Source organism: Engystomops pustulosus, chromosome 2, assembly GCF_040894005.1.
Source record: "Engystomops pustulosus chromosome 2, aEngPut4.maternal, whole genome shotgun sequence".
Lineage (NCBI taxonomy): Eukaryota > Metazoa > Chordata > Amphibia > Anura > Leptodactylidae > Engystomops > Engystomops pustulosus.
In genome coordinates, this window is record NC_092412.1 from 163,244,105 (window position 1) to 163,261,819 (window position 17,715).

The window sequence follows — 17,715 nt, forward strand, 5'->3', positions numbered from 1 at the left end:
TGTGGTTGGATCTCTTTAGTACAGTGAAGGGAACTGGTTTATTTGAGTGAGGGGCTTTTGCCTGGGGTCAGGGAGTAAGAATGTTAAAAGTGTTAACCATAACTAATGTTAATGTTAGCCTTTATTTTAAATTTCAACCACTGTTCATAATGTGTAGAACTGATATAAATATATATAAACAGTAAAAATCATAAACATGTTAGATATCACCACATCACAAAATGTCCAATCTATCAAATATAATAACGGTTATAAGTCGAAAATGTCACTTTTTTTGCAGTTTTGCGAATTTTGAAAATTCATTAAAAAGTGTTCAAAAGGCTGTACAGTCTTCAAAATGATAGCATTGAAAATGTCATCAAAAGTTGAAAAAAATAACGCCACACACAGCTCCGTACACCAGTATGAAAAAGTTATTAGCACCAGAAGATGGCAAAATGGAGAATTTTTTTTTTAGTCCAGGAGGTGTTAATTTTTGTAAATGTATGAAAACTTCATAAAACCTATATAAATTTGGTACCTTTGTGATTATGCAGAATACAGTAGACATGTCATTTGGGGTACACAGTGAAAGCTGTAAAAACCAAGCCCACAAGAAAACAACGCAAATTCATTTATTTCACCAATTTCACTGCATTTGGAATTTTTTTTCCTGCTTGCCAGTACACGGCGTGGAATATTGAATACCGTATTTTTCGGACTATAAGGCACACCAGGCTTCATCTGGAATATGCAGTTCAGTTTTGGGCACCAGTCCATAAAAAGGATGCCCTGGAATTGGAAAGGGTACAATAAAGAGCCACACAAATTATAAGAAATACAGAGGGTCTAGGTCAGTGATGGCGAACCTTTTGGAGACAGAGTGCCCAAACTACAAACAATACTCATTTACATGTCACAAAGGGCCAATATGACAAAGAAGTAATTTATTGATCCCTGCTGTATCACAGATTTCAATCGTATTGGTGTCTTGAGGTCATCAATATAATAGAAAGATGATGGAGAAATTTGGATTGTAGCTTCCCTCCAGGGGACCCATAGCAGGAGCTCCAACGATAACCCATATCTATCCACACCTTTTTGCTCCTGCTGTACTGCTGGCAGCTAAGGATTGCTTTAAAATGGCACTGAGCATGGCACCTCCTGGGCTGTCTTGGACCACAGGAGGAAGCTTTGAGTCCTGCCTGGCAAACTCTCTGTTGGCATGAAAGCCTGGGTGCCCACAGAAAGGGCTCTGAGTGCCACCTCTGGTACCAGTGCCATAGGTTCGCCACCACTGGTCTAGGTTGTGAGGAAAGTGTAAAACAACTTACCAATATTCAAAAACAAGTGGAAAAAGATAGCAAACCAAATTCCAAGAAATTCTTTAAGTATATACATGCTAAAGAAATAGGTGTGAGCAGGTGGGACACATATGAACTGAAAATGGGGTAGTAGTAACTGGTGACCAAGAGAAGACGGAGATACTAACTTAAATTTTCACACTATAAGACTCTCCTTACTATAAGACACACCTCAGATTTGGACATCAAAGAAAAAAATTATATTTTAGACCAATTAAAATTCACTGGTTGTCACAGACATCTCTGCAATAGTTCCCACACTACATCTGCAGGGCTATCTATTTACACACAGCTCTGTTACAGAGCTAATGACTGGTATGGTGCCAAATGATTGGCTCAGGACAAATGTGGTGTCAATATTCAAAAGGGATCTTCACTAAGCAATTATAGGCCAGTAAGCATAACTTAGATTTGCTTAACTATTTTTCATTTAATTAGTGTTCTAAAAAAACTATTTTTTTTCCAGATATCGATGAGTGCCGTGTCAATAATGGAGGCTGTGATCACTACTGCCGTAACTCAGTAGGCAGTTTTGAATGTGGTTGTAAGAAGGGCTATAAATTGCTCATAAATGAGAAAGGCTGTCAAGGTAAGTTATTTATACAATAATGTTTAAAAAGTATTATACATTATTTGAAACATCTTAAAACTACTGAACTTCTAAACCTTTACCCTGCATTTTCATATTAACAAAATTGCTCATTAAGGGAATCCTTCATCACAAGATACCTTAAAGAACTAACCGTAAAAAAAACACATACCGTAAGGAAATAAGCTCAATGGAAACAGAAAAAAAAAAAGTTAATATGATAATGTGGGCAATAGAGAGAAGGCATTTTAGCTACTATAGAAATATTAATAAGAAATAAAAATCAAAGGTATAGATCCTCTGAGCAATAATCTTGGTGTCATGTTGAAAAGACATGGTATTATAAGCAAGTATAAGTACTGTCAGTCAGGGGCATCGCTAGGTCAAAAGATCCAGGGCTCCCCGGGTCAGCATGACATCTCCCTCACTGCCCGGGCATCTTCCCTTCTCTCATCACGATCCATGTCCTCAGGAAAACGTTTGCACTCACTGCTTTCCCCTGCATGTCCTGGCCTACGGGAGAAATGAGAATAATACTCCTGGAGGCTGCAGGATCTGTGATGATGTCATGATCACATGAGCGGCAGGGGTAAGTGATGCACAGAGCTGCATCTGTGAAGGGAGGAGGAAACATAATAGCAGCTAAGGGAAGGGGGAGAACATGGGGGTAACTGTATGGGCACATTACTTAGTGAGGGGCTGTGTGGGCAGATTACTTACTGGGGGCTGTGTGGGCACATTAAATAATTGGGGGGCTTTGTGGGGCACATTACACACTGGGGGAGCTGTGTGGGGTACATTAATCACTGTGGGCAGTGTGGGGCTCATTACTCACTGGGGGGGGGGGCTGTTTGGGGCACATTAATCACTGGGTGGATGTGTATGGCACATTACTCACTGGGGGGCTGTGTGGGGCACATTACGCACTGGGGGGCTGTGTGTGGCATATTGCTCACGGGGGCTGTGTGGGGCACATTACTCACTGGGGAGGGGCTGTGTGGGGCACATTACTCAATGGGGGGGCTGTGTGGGGCACATTACTCAATGGGGGGGCTGTGTGGGGCACATTACTCACTGGGGGGCTGTGTGGGGCACATTAACTTACTGGGGGTCTTTGTGGGCACACCTTTGGGCACATTCACACGTGGCACTAGGACAGGCCTCGGTTTGATCTCATATGTTTTCCAGTGAAACACATGTGATCGGTCTTATAGATTTTCATCTGGGGCTCAAACCCCTAACATTGTAAAGGTGGCTTTCAAATTATAGAGTCTGTATTCCAACTTGGAATGGAGTAAACCAGGAAAGACACACTGTCCTTTCTTAAGATTAGCTCAAGACTGCTTTATTCTCTTTGGCACTGAAACTCTTATCTGGAAAGTCATAACACACTCTGATAGGGGCGTGCAAATACACAAGCGGGCAATACTACTGGGTGGTTTGACCATGGAAATGCAACACTATTGGATGTAAGCACACAAAGGAATGTAGAACCATTGGCTGTCTTCACATAAACAAAATGCCCAGATGTTCACCTGGTCTTTGTGTGCTGAGGGGCGAACCCCACCGAAACTTAGCATTCATTTCACATAACTTTGTGTAGTGAAAACTAGAGTCTTTAACCGATTAAGGACCGGGCCCTTTCCCGTTTTTTCATTTCCATTTTTCACTCCCCACCTTCGAAAATCTATAACTTTTTTATTTTTACACGTAAAAAGCTATGTGATGGCTCGTTTTTTGCGTAACAAATTGCACTTCATAGTGATGGTATTAAATATTCCATGCCATGTACTGGGAAGCGGGAAAAAAATTCCAAATGCAGTAAAAATGGTGAAAATGATATTATTTTTAGGACTGTACGACCTTTTGATCACTTTTTATAGAATTTTTATTTTTTTTTAAATGGCAAAAAAGTGGCAGTTTTGACTTTGGACGCGATTTTCCGTTACGGGGTTAAACGCAGTGAAAAACCGTTATTATATTTTGATAGATCAGGCATTTTCGAACGCGGTGATACCTAATGTGTTTATGATTTTTACTGTTTATTTATATCAGTTCTAGGGAAAGGGGGGTGATTTGAATTTTTAGGTTTTTTTATTATAATTTTTTTTTTCTAACTTTTTTTTTACTTTTATTTTTACTATTTTTCAGACTCCCTAGGGTACTTTAACCCTAGGTTGTCTGATCGATCCTACCATATACTGCCATACTACAGTATGGCAGTATATGGGGATTTTAATCCTCATACATTACAATGTGCTGATAGCACATTGTAATGAATGGGTTAACCCGAAGTAGCTTCGGGTCTTCGTGAGACCCGAAGCTACCATGGCAATGGATCGCCGCTCCCCGATGACGTCACGGGGAGCGGCGATCCTCGGAAAGATGGCGGCGCATGGGCTTTGCCGGCGGCGTTCTGCAAGAAAACACCCGCAATCGGTGCCGGCACCGATCGCGGGTGTTACCGGTAAGCCTTTGCTGCAATATGCAGCAGAGACTTACCGGCTATGGAGAGGGCTCGGCCCGCGAGCCCTCTCCATGCATCGGAACGCGACCGCCGCCGTGAATACACGGCGGGCGGTCGCGAACCGGTTAAAATGTCTGAAGGTATGTAAGATGGCATTGAAGACCAGTGTGATATCCTTAACATTTCCTCCCTTTTGAGTCTTGCATGGCCTGTAACTTTGTCCAGGGTGACCTCCTCAAACTTCAGGTACCCACAGGTAGGCTAAACCCTTACCTGCTGGACTTGTTAACTCTTCACCAGATCCCCTGGAGGCCAGTCACTCAGGGGTTACAGGCCTGCATACTCAAATTACATAATTGTGTTTCCATAGTTTATGGGTTTAGTAACAGGCTGGTTCTTCAACAAGACGGTATTCTCCACATCGGGACTTCTCCTGTCATGGTTCTTACCGCCTGGACGGCCATCTGGGACAAGGTGGACCTGGTGAGAGGGACCACACAACACGCAATAAGTGACGAGAGCAAAATCACAATCCCCAATATCACCCCCACTTAAAGGAAACCCTTCCAATCCCCCAACTACAAAGTGAAGGACAAAGTGTCCACCCCAGAGTTTCTCTTGAGTTCCCTGGACAGTCCTTCAATCTCTTCAAGTGCATGGGTAATGGATCCATAGGGGGCGCTGTCATCCTGGATGTACATGCAACAAGCCACTCCCACCATCTTACAGACTCCTCCCTTCTCAGCAAGGATCATGTCCAAAGCCATGCGGTTCTGGAAAGCGTCTCCGATATAATTCACAAATCTTTTTGTTCAAGGGCTATAGATATCCTCCGTAAATACAGCTCCAGACTACCCCGCTAACTATCAGTAAGTACAAATTAGAGACCTTCACACAATGTTTCAAAAATCAAGGAGTTAACGCTCAACTGTAAAATTCCCGTCAGTGTCCCTGAGTCCCTACTGTCCCTTTCTGCATCACGAGGCCGATCCTAATCCCGAAGGAAAGATACGTAAATTTGGCCAGAATTTGTCTCTGCAAACTTCCAGATTCTATCAGCGCTTACATGAACAAAAATCTCAACACCATCACAAACTCTCTGAACTACATCAACAATCCACAAGAGGGCACTGCAGACCTTTTTCTACAACATACATAGACACCGTCCAGTCTCTGTCAATCACCTTACAAGGGATCCTTTGCCACAATCATAGTGAACATACTGTTATATATGGACATTTAAGGCAAAGTACATATTATCACACAAGGAGATGACCTTACCCAGTCCCTTTCAGCCAGTGACACAGAACTACAGTCAAGGTAGACAAAAATAGACTTGACTTACCCCGATGAGCGCTCATTGTCAATTCTGGTCACTGGCCGCCTGGCCTCTTGCGGAGGTCGCCTCGATGGTCAGATGTCCATAAAAGTATGGCCACCCAAGGGACACCAATTTTTATAGATTTTTATCTGGGGCTCAAACCCCTAACATTGTAAAGGTGACTTTCAAATTATAGGGTCTGTATTCCAGCTTGGAATGGAGTAAACCAGGAAAGACACACTGTCCTTTCTGAAGATTAGCTCAAGACTGCTTTATTCTCTGTGGCACTGAAACTCTTATCTGGAAAGTCATAACACACTCTGAAAGGGGCATGCAAATACACAAGCGGGCAATACTACTGGGTGGTTTGACCCTGCAAATGCAACACTATTGGATGTAAGCACACAAAGGAATGTAGAACCAATGGCTGTCTTCACATAAACAAAATGCCCAGATGTTCACCTGGATACCTTCCTCCAGGTGGTGCTAGCGAGCACTAAGTCTTTGTGTGCTGAGGGACGAACCCCACCCAAACTTTCGTTTTCACTACACAAAGTTATGTGAAATGAATGCTGAGTCTTTAAAATGTCTGACAGTATGTAAGATGGCATTCAAGACCTGTGTGATATCCTTAACATCGGTAATGAACACCGGGTTTTGTTTAAATGCAAGACAAATGTGTGAACACAGACTTACAGTTTTTGGGGGAGATTGTTAGGGGCAGCAGCAGGATAACACTGTCAGGGAACTAAGATGTAGGGACATAAGACATAAGACGTGGTGATGGCTAATGAAGAAGATGGAGGATGCGTCACCTGCAGGCACTGGGTGTAAGTAGAGATTTCTCCTGTGGTTTCTGTAGCTGTATATACCAGAAGTAACCTTGTTATTGGCACAACCACATGTGAGGGCTTATATACAGGAGTGGGCATTACTTAAAGTGCGATACACATGCATTGGGGCCCATGCCCCAGATCTTTTACCACACTAGCACCGCCCCTGTTGTCAGTATTATCTAACCAGCTTCTATGAGAAGGTTCTTGACTGGATTTGGGATAGGCTTTGGATGTTATGTATCTAGACTTATCAACTGCATTTATTACAGTACAGTGCCATACAAAAAGATTATTACATAAAATGAGACTGCTTGGAGTAGGGAAAATGTTGTATTTGGGATATTAAATAGCTTAGTGATAGAATACAAAGAGTCACACATTAATGGGGTTTGCCTCATGTTTTTTGTAAAGTGTGTATAAGTTTGAGGGGAACAGGATATTAAATAATTGATAAATATACAGTATAGATCTTTTAAAAGTTCTGCACCACTTTCTTGATATGTAAAGTGAAGCCACCTGCCTTTTACCTCATCAGCCAGACATACCTGTCCATAGAATGGCTGCAGATGAAGGTGATATTTGTCCATGAGCAATCGCTGTGCTAGGACCTTATGATATTATTCATGAATGTAAGATTAAGGTCCTGTCGGGGCGATTCTTGATGGACAGATAGAGATCACATGACCCTCCATCTGGGCCAATTTAGAACCGGAATGCTTGGCTTATGAGGATAAAGACAGGAGGCTTCACTTTACATGTCAAGAAAGTGGTGCAGAACTTTTAATAAATGTAAAGCAAGCTTGACTCTTATTTGCCCATTGGTGCGAGTCATAAGGCCAGATGCAGGAAACCCTAAGATGTGGTGGTTTATTCAGAGGGGTTAACGTAGGTACCATTGTAGCCCATTAAGACTTTATGATGGTAAATTGACAGTCTGATTTTTAGGGAAGCTGGCTAGCTCTTTGGTCACAGTGGCTAATGTGTCTATAGACTGCTGGCTGTTGTGAAGCTCGCTAAAGTGATTAAAGGAGGTTTGTGGATTGAGTTTAAGTTTTAATAAGTTTACTTCAAGGTCAAAAGTGTCCATAAAATAGAGGCGCATACATTTGTTGAAATACAGTCGTGTATCTTTAACCTGTTGCTAATCGTGATTGACAGTTCTCATAGTAAAAAAGTCCTGTTGCCTCTGGTGATTAAACCTTGTCCCCTCGTACAAGGTTTACCTGGTAGTACCACACCACAACAAGTCCAACCTGCTTCGCGGTGGGCTCTGGTGAAAACCGGGTACCACTTAGACTCTGGTCCCAGGTGTCGCCTTACGTCATTGTCCGTGGTTGTACACGGGATCCGCGACTTTGTCCGCGGTGGCCGTCAAGGTGTAGTACAGAATTGTCAGGCAAACTCGTGGTCGGGGACAGGCAGGAGGTTGAGACAAGCAGTACAGGATAGGAGTCGGCAACTTAGCAGTAGGTCAGGACAGGCAGCACGGGATTGGAGACAGGAACGGATTTAAGGTCACAGCTGGAAATCATGATATAATGGCAGAGGGCTTGGAAAATAGCTTTTTCTCAGGCATAGAATCACAAAGATCCGGCAGGGGACATAGAAAGGGGCTGGAGATTATAATGACAAACAGCTGGCCAGCGCAAATTAGCAGTACTGTGGCCCTTTAAATTTTCATGCGTGCGCCCCAGGGAAACGGTAGCGCATGCACCGCAGTGCGGACATCGTGGGGTTCGCCGCTGGAGCTGGGAGAGGTGAGTGAGAGGCAGTGGCACACGGAGGCACGCGGGTGTGCCTGCGACCCGGGACATGGGTTGCTGGGGCACCCGTGATAAACTCTCTGCCACAAGATGTTGTAATGGCTATTAATTTGAACATGTTCAAGAGTGGCCTGGATGCCTTTCTGGAGTGCAGAAATATCTTATGGGAACGTAATTTTTTTGTAAATAATTTCTGTTGATCTGTGAAGTTATTTTGACTACCATATTGCTAAGTAAGGGATTTCTTCCTATTTTGGTCCAATTGGCATCAGCCTTGCAGGGTTTTTTTCCTTCTTCTGGATCAAGACTGTATGATGGACAGGGTCGGACTGACCCACCGGTGTGGTTGTGAAAGCATCGGTGGACCCTGACACCTACCGGCTCCACCCTCTAGCCGCACCAACTTCGCCCCTAGCCATGCCAGCTCTGCCGCTTTTTCAATCGGGACTTTAATTCTTTGTCCAATGTAGTAGAACGCAGTGATGATACAGAGAGCTATGCACTCTCGACATCATCATTGTGCCTCTCTGCTGCTGTGTACAGCAGGTTGGCAGGCTTGATATGATGACGTCATCGCCTGCCGGCCTGTTGTACACACCAGCAGAGAAGAAGAGGAGCTACTGGGGAACATGGAAGGGCGAGACGAACTTTTCCCGATGCTCGAGTGCTCGTTTCGAGTAACGAGCCCCATTGAAGTCAATGGGAGACTCGAGCATTTTTCAAGGGGACCAAGGCTCTGCACAGGGAAGCTTGGCCAAACACCTGGGAACCTCAGAAAAGGATGGAAACACCACGGAAATGGACAGGAAACAGCAGGGGCAGCATGCATGGATGCCTCTGAGGCTGCTTAATCGCACCATTATGCCAAAATTATGGGCAACAGCATGGCCATGACAGAGTGACAGAATGAAGCTAGATAGCATCTAAAACATCCAATAATTGACCCTGACACTATAGGGGACGGCATGCAGAGGCAGCGGCAGGCTAGAGAGTGGCATGGCGACATACCCTAAATGGACTCAGGCTTCAAACCAATGGGTGGCAGAGAGGAACCAAAGGAGGTGAGCAAGAAGCGCTCAAATAATATCGGTACATGATAAAAGTTTGCCAGTATATTTTGTGGATTACACAGCAGGGTGGCGACAAAGTTAACATGGAAGCCATGAAAACAATCCAAAATTCTGCCTGACACAGCTCGTTTGATAAGGGGACCATGTATGGAGGCAGTGAACTAGTAGTAGATTAAAGGTGCTGCAGTTAAAACTATGTTAGTTGGATCTTGGTATGGAGCTGGAGCTCCGCTGCCAGGCGAGCTTTCGCCAATCCAAGCCCCTGTCTCTAGGCTACTCCCCAAACAGCACTTCTAAGAACCTTTTGTATAAGATCAAGTGTAGTAGCGTTCTTATAAGTTTGGGATATGGCGGGTGAGGGGAATGTAAACATCTGCGCAAGAAGCGCTGAAATAATATCCGTAAATGAAAAAAGTTTTCCAGTATATTTTGTGGCTTACACAGCACAGTGGCGACAAAGTTAACAAGTTTGATGTGGAATGCCCTGTAATAGCTCTTGGGCGGTGTGCCTTTTATCACCTAGGCTCAGCAGTTTGAGCACCGCCTGCTGTCGCTTAGCGACGGCACTGCTGCTGTGCCTAGAGCTACCGACTGATGGCGCCATGCCCACGGATGGTAATTCGGAGGAGGAGGAGGTGGAGGAGGGGTGGGAGGAGGAGAAGGCATAGTAGGCCTGAAACACCTGGACCAAGGTAGGCCCCGCAATCCTCTGCGTCGGCAGTATATGACCAGCCCCAGGGTCAGACTCGGTCCCAGCCTGCACCAAGTTAAGTGTAGTAGCGTTCTTATAAGTTTGGAATATGGCGGGTGAGGGGAATGTAAACAGATGCGCAAGAAGCGCTGAAATAATATCCGTAAATGGTAAAAGTTTGCCAGTATATTTTGAGGATTACACAGCAGGGTGGCGACAAAGTTAACAAGTTTGTTGTGGAAGCCATGAAAACAACCCAAAATTCTGCCTGACACAGCACGTTTGATAAGGCGGCCATGTATGGAGGCAGTGAACTAGTAGTAGATTAAAGGTGCTGCAGTTAAAACTATGTTAGTTGGTTCTTGGCATGGAGCTGGCGCTCCGCTGCCAGGCGAGCTTTCGCCAATCCAAGCCCCTGTCTCTAGGCTACTCCCCAAACAGCACTTCTAAGAACCTTTTGTATAAGATCAAGTGTAGTAGCGTTCTTATAAGTTTAGGATATGGCGGGTGAGGGGAATGTAAACAGATGCGCAAGAAGCGCTGAAATAATATCCGTAAATGGTAAAAGTTTGCCAGTGTATTTTGTGGATAACACAGCAGGGTGGCGACAAAGTTAACAACTTTGATGTGGAATCCATGAAAACAACCCAAATTTCGGCCTGACACACCTCGTTTGATAAAGGGACGATGTATGGAGGCAGCTATATGGACGACTTTTGGAGGTAGCAATGGAGACAACGTGTGGAGGCTGCTATGGAGACAATTCAATTTGGATAGTGCCTGTATGTGGCAGTCCAAAAAAGTTTTCAAACCAGAGGAGCAGGTAGGTGGCCCTCCAGAAAAATGGAATAGATTGAGTGCCTGTATGTGGCAGTCCAAAAAAGTTTTCAAACCAGAGGAGCAGGTAGGTGGCCCTCCAGAAAAATTGAATAGATTGAGTGCCTGTATGTGGCTCTCCCAAAAATTGTTTAAAACAGAGGACCGGGTCGGTGGCCCTCCAGAAAAATTAAATGCATAAAGTACTATAGCTAGAGCCAGTGGGACCTGTCAAAAAATAGCCAGTTTCCTCTGCTTTACTGTACAAAGAGGAGGAGAAGGAGGAAAATGAGGAGGAGGAGGAGTGGATAAATTATTCAGGTTGAGCTTCCTTCACCTGGTGGAGATTGGAAATTAGGAGAAATCCAGGCTTTATTCATCTTGATAAGCGTCAGCCTGTCAGCGCTGTCAGTCGACAGGCGTGTACGCTTATCGGTGATGATGCCACCAGCTGCACTGAAAACCCGCTCGGACAAGACGCTAGCGGCAGGGCAGGCAAGAACCTCCAAGGCGTACAGCGCCAGTTCGTGCCACATGTCCAGCTTTGAAACCCAGTAGTTGTAGGGAGCTGTGTGATCATTTAGGACGATGGTATGGTCAGCTACGTACTCCCTCACCATCTTTCTGTAAAGATCAGCCCTACTCTGCCGAGACTGGGGACAGGTGACAGTGTCTTGCTGGGGTGACATAAAGCTGGCAAAAGCCTTGTAAAGCGTACCCTTGCCAGTGCTGGACAAGCTGCCTGCTCGCCTACTCTCCCTCGCTACTTGTCCCGCAGAACTACGCACTCTGCCGCTAGCGCTGTCAGAAGGGAAATACTGTTTCAGCTTGTGCACCAGGGCCTGCTGGTATTCATGCATTCTCACACTCCTTTCCTCTCCAGGGATGAGAGTGGAAAGATTTTGCTTGTACCGTGGGTCCAGGAGAGTGAACACCCAGTAATCGGTGCTGGAATAAATTCTTTGAACGCGAGGGTCACGGGATAGGCAGCCTAGCATGAAATCTGCCATATGCGCCAGAGTACCAACGCGTAAGAATTCACTCCCCTCACTGGCCTGACTGTCCATTTCCTCCTCCTCCAACTCCTCCAACTCCTCTTCTTCTGCCCATACACGCTCAACAGTGAAGGACTCAACAATGGTCCCCTCTTGTGTCTCGCCAACATTCTCCTCCTCTTCCTCCTCATCCTCCTCCACCTCCACCTCCTCCGATATGCGCTGAGAAACGGACCTAAGGGTGCTTTGGCTATCAACAAGGGAATCTTCTTCCCCCGTCTCTTGTGAGGAGCGCAAAGCTTCCGACTTCATGCTGACCAGAGAGTTTTTCAACAGGCCAAGCAGCGGGATGGTGAGGCTGATGATGGCGGCATCGCCACTGACCATCTGTGTTGACTCCTCAAAGTTACTCAGCACCTGACAGATATCAGACATCCACGTCCACTCCTCATTGTAGACTTGAGGAAGCTGACTGACCTGACTACCAGTTCTGGTGGAAGTTGACATCTGGCAGTCTACAATCGCTCGGCGCTGCTGGTAAACTCTGGATAACATGGTCAGTGTTGAATTCCACCTCGTGGGCACGTCGCACAACAGTCGGTGAGCGGGCAGTTGGAGGCGGCGCTGCGCTGCCCTGAGAGTGGCAGCATCTGTGCTGGACTACCTGAAATGCGCACAGATGCGGCGCACCTTCGTGAGCAAATCAGACAGATTGGGGTATGTCTTGAGGAAATGCTGAACTATCAGATTTAACACATGGGCCAGGCATGGCACATGTGTCAGTCTGCCGAGTTGCAGAGCCGCCACCAGGTTACGGCCGTTGTCACACACAACCATGCCTGGCTTCAGGTTCAGCGGTGCCAGCCACAGATCAGTCTGCGCCGTGATGCCCTGTAATAGTTCTTGGGCGGTGTGCCTTTTATCGCCTAGGCTCAGCAGTTTGAGCACCGCCTGCTGTCGCTTAGCGACGGCACTGCTGCTGTGCCTAGAGCTACCGACTGATGGCGCCATGCCCACGGATGGTCGTTCGGAGGAGGAGGTGGAGGCGGGGTGGGAGGAGGAGGAGGCATAGTAGGCCTGAAACACCTGGACCGAGGTAGGCCCCGCAATCCTCGGCGTCGGCAGTATATGACCAGCCGCAGGGTCAGACTCGGTCCCAGCCTCCACCAAGTTAACCCAATGTGCCGTCAGCGATATATAGTGGCCCTGCCCGGCAGCACTCGTCCACGTGGACCTTGTCAGAAACGGCGTTGGTCAGGGCACGGATTATGTTGTCTGACACGTGCTGGTGCAGGGCTGGGACGGCACATCGGGAAAAGTAGTGGCGGCTGGGGACCGAATACCGAGGGGCGGCCGCCGCCATGAGGCTGCGAAAGGCCTCGGTCTCTACTAGCCTATAGGGCAGCATCTCCAGGCTTAGCAATCTGGAGATGTGCACATTAAGGGCTTGGGCGTGCGGGTGGGTTGCACTATATTTGCGTTTCCGCTCCAGCGTCTGGGGTAAGGAGAGCTGAACGCTGGTGGATGCTGTGGAGGATCGTGGAGGCGACGATGGGGTTTTTGTGGCAGGGTCCTGGGCAGGGGGCTGACTATCAGCTGACACAGGGGAAGGAGCAGTGGTGTGCACGGCCGGAGGTGAACGCGCTTGTTGCCACTGAGTGGGGTGTTTAGCATTCATATGCCTGCGCATACTGGTGGTAGTTAAGCTATTAGTGGTGGAACCCCTGCTGATCCTGGTTTGGCAAAGGTTGCACACCACAGTCCGTCGGTCATCCGGTGTTTCCTTAAAGAACCTCCAGACTTCTGAAAATCTAGCCCTCGCCGCTTCACTAGTTGACACATTTGGCGCTGATGCACCAGCTCTGGCCCTGCCTCTCCGTCTGGCCCCACCACTGCCTCTTCCAACCTGTTCTGGTCGAGGACTCTCCTCCGTCTCAGAAGCACCCGGCCCCCGGCCTCTCAACCCAGCTTGGGTCTGTCACCTCATCATCCTCCGATCCCTCAGTCTGCTCCCCCCTCGGACTTCCTGCCCTGACAACAACTTCCCCACTGTCTGACAACCGTGTCTCCTCATCGTCGGACACCTCTTTACACACTTCTTCCAGTACGTCAACAAGGTCATCATCACCCACAGACTGCGACTGGTGGAAAACCTGGGCATCGGAAAATTGCTCATCAGCAACCGGACAAGTGGTTTGTGACTGTGGGAAGGGTCCAGAAAACAGTTCCTCAGAGTATGTCGGTTCAAATGGCAAATTTTGCTGGGAGGGGGCAGACTGGGGGGGAGGAGGCTGAGGTGCAGGAGCTGGAGGAGTGCCGATTTCGGTGACATGGGTGGACTGCGTGGAAGACTGACTGGTGGACAAATTGCTCGAAGCATTGTCGGCAATCCACGACATCACCTGTTCGCACTGTTCTGGCCTCAACAGTGCTCTACCACGAGTCCCAGTAACTTCAGACATGAACCTAGGGAGTGTAGCTCTGCGGCGTTCCCCTGCTCCCTCATAAGCAGGTGGTGTCTCACCCCGCCCAGGACCATGGCCTCTGACCCCTGCAGTAGTTGGACGCCCACGTCCCCGCCCTCGTCCTCTACCCCTAGCCCTCGGGTTAAACATTTTGAAAATGAGAGTTATAACTTTAATTTTTTTTTAAACTTTTTTTTGTGTGTTTTTTAGCTTTTAAAACCAAACGATGCTATCCTATTGCTATGGCTATTTTCTAGCCAAGTATGAAAGCACACTGCTATGCCAGATGAGATGACGCTGAGTTATTAAAAAAAGAAACGTAAAATAAAAAGGGAAATGGCAGACTGTGCCTAATTGAAATCCAACCCCGGGCCCTAATAAATTTTCCCACTTCGGTCTTTGCGATGGATATGTGCGTCACTAAGCGCAAAACACAGTGGTCGCAAGTCTCACTCCAAATTGCTCACAATTTGCTAGTAGATGCACTGCAGCAACTACAGCCACCAGCAGATCAACCAGAAATCAAATATATATAACGCTACTGTAGGCGTAAGTAAGCCGTTTGGATTCTCCTATGGCTATTTTCTAGACAAGTATTAAAGCACACTACTATGCCAGATGAGATGACGCTGAGTTATGAAAAAAATAAACGTAAAATAAAAAAGGAAATGGCAGACTGTGCCTAATTGAAATCCAACCCCGGGCCCTAATAAATTTTCCCACTTCGGTCTTTGCGATGGATATGTGCGTCACTAAGCGCAAAACACAGTGGTCGCAAGTCTCACTCCAAATTGCTCACAATTTGCTAGTAGATGCACTGCAGCAACTACAGCCACCAGCAGATCAACCAGAAATCAAATATATATAACGCTACTGTAGGCGTAAGTAAGCCGTTTGGATTCTCCTATGGCTATTTTCTAGCCAAGTATTAAAGCACACTACTATGCAAGATGAGATGACACTGAGTTATTAAAAAAATAAACGTAAAATAAAAAGAAACTGGCAGACTGTGCCTAATTGAAATCAAACCCCTAATAAATTTTCCCACTTTGGTGTTTGAGGTGGATATGTGTGTCACTAAGAGCTAAACACAACGGTAGCAAGTCCCCCTGCTAATTCCTTACAATATGGTACTAGCTGCACTACTAGTGCCAGCAAGCCCAGCCACAAGCAAATAAAAAAAAAAAAGTATAACGTTATTGTAGCCCTAAGAAGGGCTGTTGGGTTGTTGTAGAATCACTCCTGCCTAACAGTAAGCTAATAGAACACCCTAACGCTTTCCCTGACCAGCAGCAGCTCTCTCCCTAGCGGCATCCAGACAGAGAATGATCCGAGCAGCGCGGGCAGCGGCTAGTCTATCCCAGGGTCACCTGATCTGGCCAGCCAACCACTGCTATCGACGTGTAAGGGTACCACGTCATGCTGGGTGGAGTGCAGAGTCTCCTGGCTTGTGATTGGCTCTGTTTCTGGCCGCCAAAAAGCAAAACGGCGGGAGCTGCCATTTTCTCGAGCGGGCGAAATACTCGTCCGAGCAACGAGCAGTTACGAGTACGCTAATGCTCGATCGAGCATCAAGCTCGGACGAGTATGTTCGCTCATCTCTAATATTAATCCATCATACAGGGCATATAAGGACATAGCCTTACATAACAAAGCAGTTTATATACTACTATGTACTAAATACATGTACTATGATACTATGAACTGCTTTTTTATGCAGAGCTTTGCCCTTTGCCACCAATACTTTTGTTTGCTTTAAAAATATTCCAATGGAGATAGAAGTGCTTTTGGGGGCAATAGCAGATAGCCTTAGGGTTCAGGCTACATATTGCCAGGATCGGAGGAGGTGGACCCACTGAACCACCGCGAGTGATGACCTAAGCCAACACCTGGGAGCGAAGTCAAAGTGGCACCCGGTATTCACCAGAGCCTGCCACAAAAAGGGTTAGACTTACTGCGGCAGAATACCACCAGGTCACTCCACAGGCGCAACTTGCTCGCAGTAGTGGTCAAGGCGAGGTACATAAATGGCAGGCAGGATCCGAGTCTTAGTCAGGCAGAAGGTCAAGACAGGCGGCAGAGAATCGAGGTCAGGAAACTAAGCAACGGTCACAACAAATAGATTATAGTCTCAATATAACACTTTCTCTTGTCCTTTCTTTTTCCTTTTGGCATTCCTCGCCATATCACCATGGATATGAAGGTTCTAGTATTAAGGGCAATTTCCGGTCACAAAATGAGAGACGAATTTGGGAATACAAGTTTATTACCCTCTTTGACACCCTCAACGCAGGACTCAATTTATCAAAGGGTTTCATTACCCACTACAACAAATGTTATTCTGAGGTGTCTCTGTTCATTGTGTATGAGATCAGTGTCACTTCAGAAAGCCTGTTATTCAACGCCTGATGAAGGAGCTTGCTTGTAACATCTTATATTTCATTTAGCCATTTAAAGGTATCACAATCTCAAGAAGCTTACTTTATTTGACCAATCAAAAGCATCAGGAACTAGCCCTACATAACGTGGCAATTATTTGGGGTAGATAAATCAGGGTGACAGATTGCCTTTAAAATGTGACTGTCACTTTACTTAATTTACAAGTAAGGGATGCCTCTTCAAATTTATCATGAGCTATGGAGAGAAGGGAGTCTGACAGTCAGCCATAATATTTTTTGTAAATCTATAGTTTACGTTCCACACAAATGGGGAGATTTATCATAAGTCTCTTAGAGTAGAGCTATTCTAGTTGCCCATGGCAACCAATCAGAGTTCAGCTTTTATTTCCCCACAGCTGTTTATAAAATGAAATCTGCGCACTGATTGGTTTCCATGGGCAACTAGAACAGTTTTACCTCAGAAACTTGATGATAAATCTCCCCCAAACTATGTATGACCTTTGATGGCTGACTATCTGGCTTCCTTCTTTCTGCTGCAGATATTAATTTTGTGAGAGGAGTCTGATGTCAGCTATCATACCTAACAGTCCTTGAAAGTACATAATAGGTACTTCATATGTAAATATATAGGTATATAAGCCCATGGAGTGTTCAACAGTAAGCCACATTATTTTCAAATTTTACAAGATGCCCTTTCCCTAGCTGCAGCTATGTAAAGAATAGAGCAGAGGAACCTAGATTTTTAAATAAAACTCCCCCCAGAATATTACACAAATATTTTAAAACATATCCTCTGCACGTATTTGAAAAAAGTTAATCAATATTTACACTTTTGAAGAGGATTTTGATATTGATGACATACAGTAGCCATTGGTGCTGGTAGGGGAAACAGGTGTCATAACACCAGATCAACAGATACTAACAGATACTAGAAGCTGAGAGGCTGGGAGAAACATTATG

The 17,715-nt window shown here is 45.9% G+C and overlaps 1 protein-coding gene across 1 annotated transcript in view; it reads left to right on the forward strand.

The window, feature by feature from the left end:
* Positions 1 to 17,715, forward strand: part of SCUBE3 (signal peptide, CUB domain and EGF like domain containing 3) — a 378,535-nt gene that overhangs the window by 128,785 nt on the left and 232,035 nt on the right. Inside the window, exon 9 of the mRNA XM_072137190.1 lies at positions 1,810 to 1,932. Within this exon, the coding sequence (XP_071993291.1) occupies positions 1,810 to 1,932 (123 nt within the window). The remainder of the gene's footprint in view (positions 1 to 1,809; positions 1,933 to 17,715) is intronic.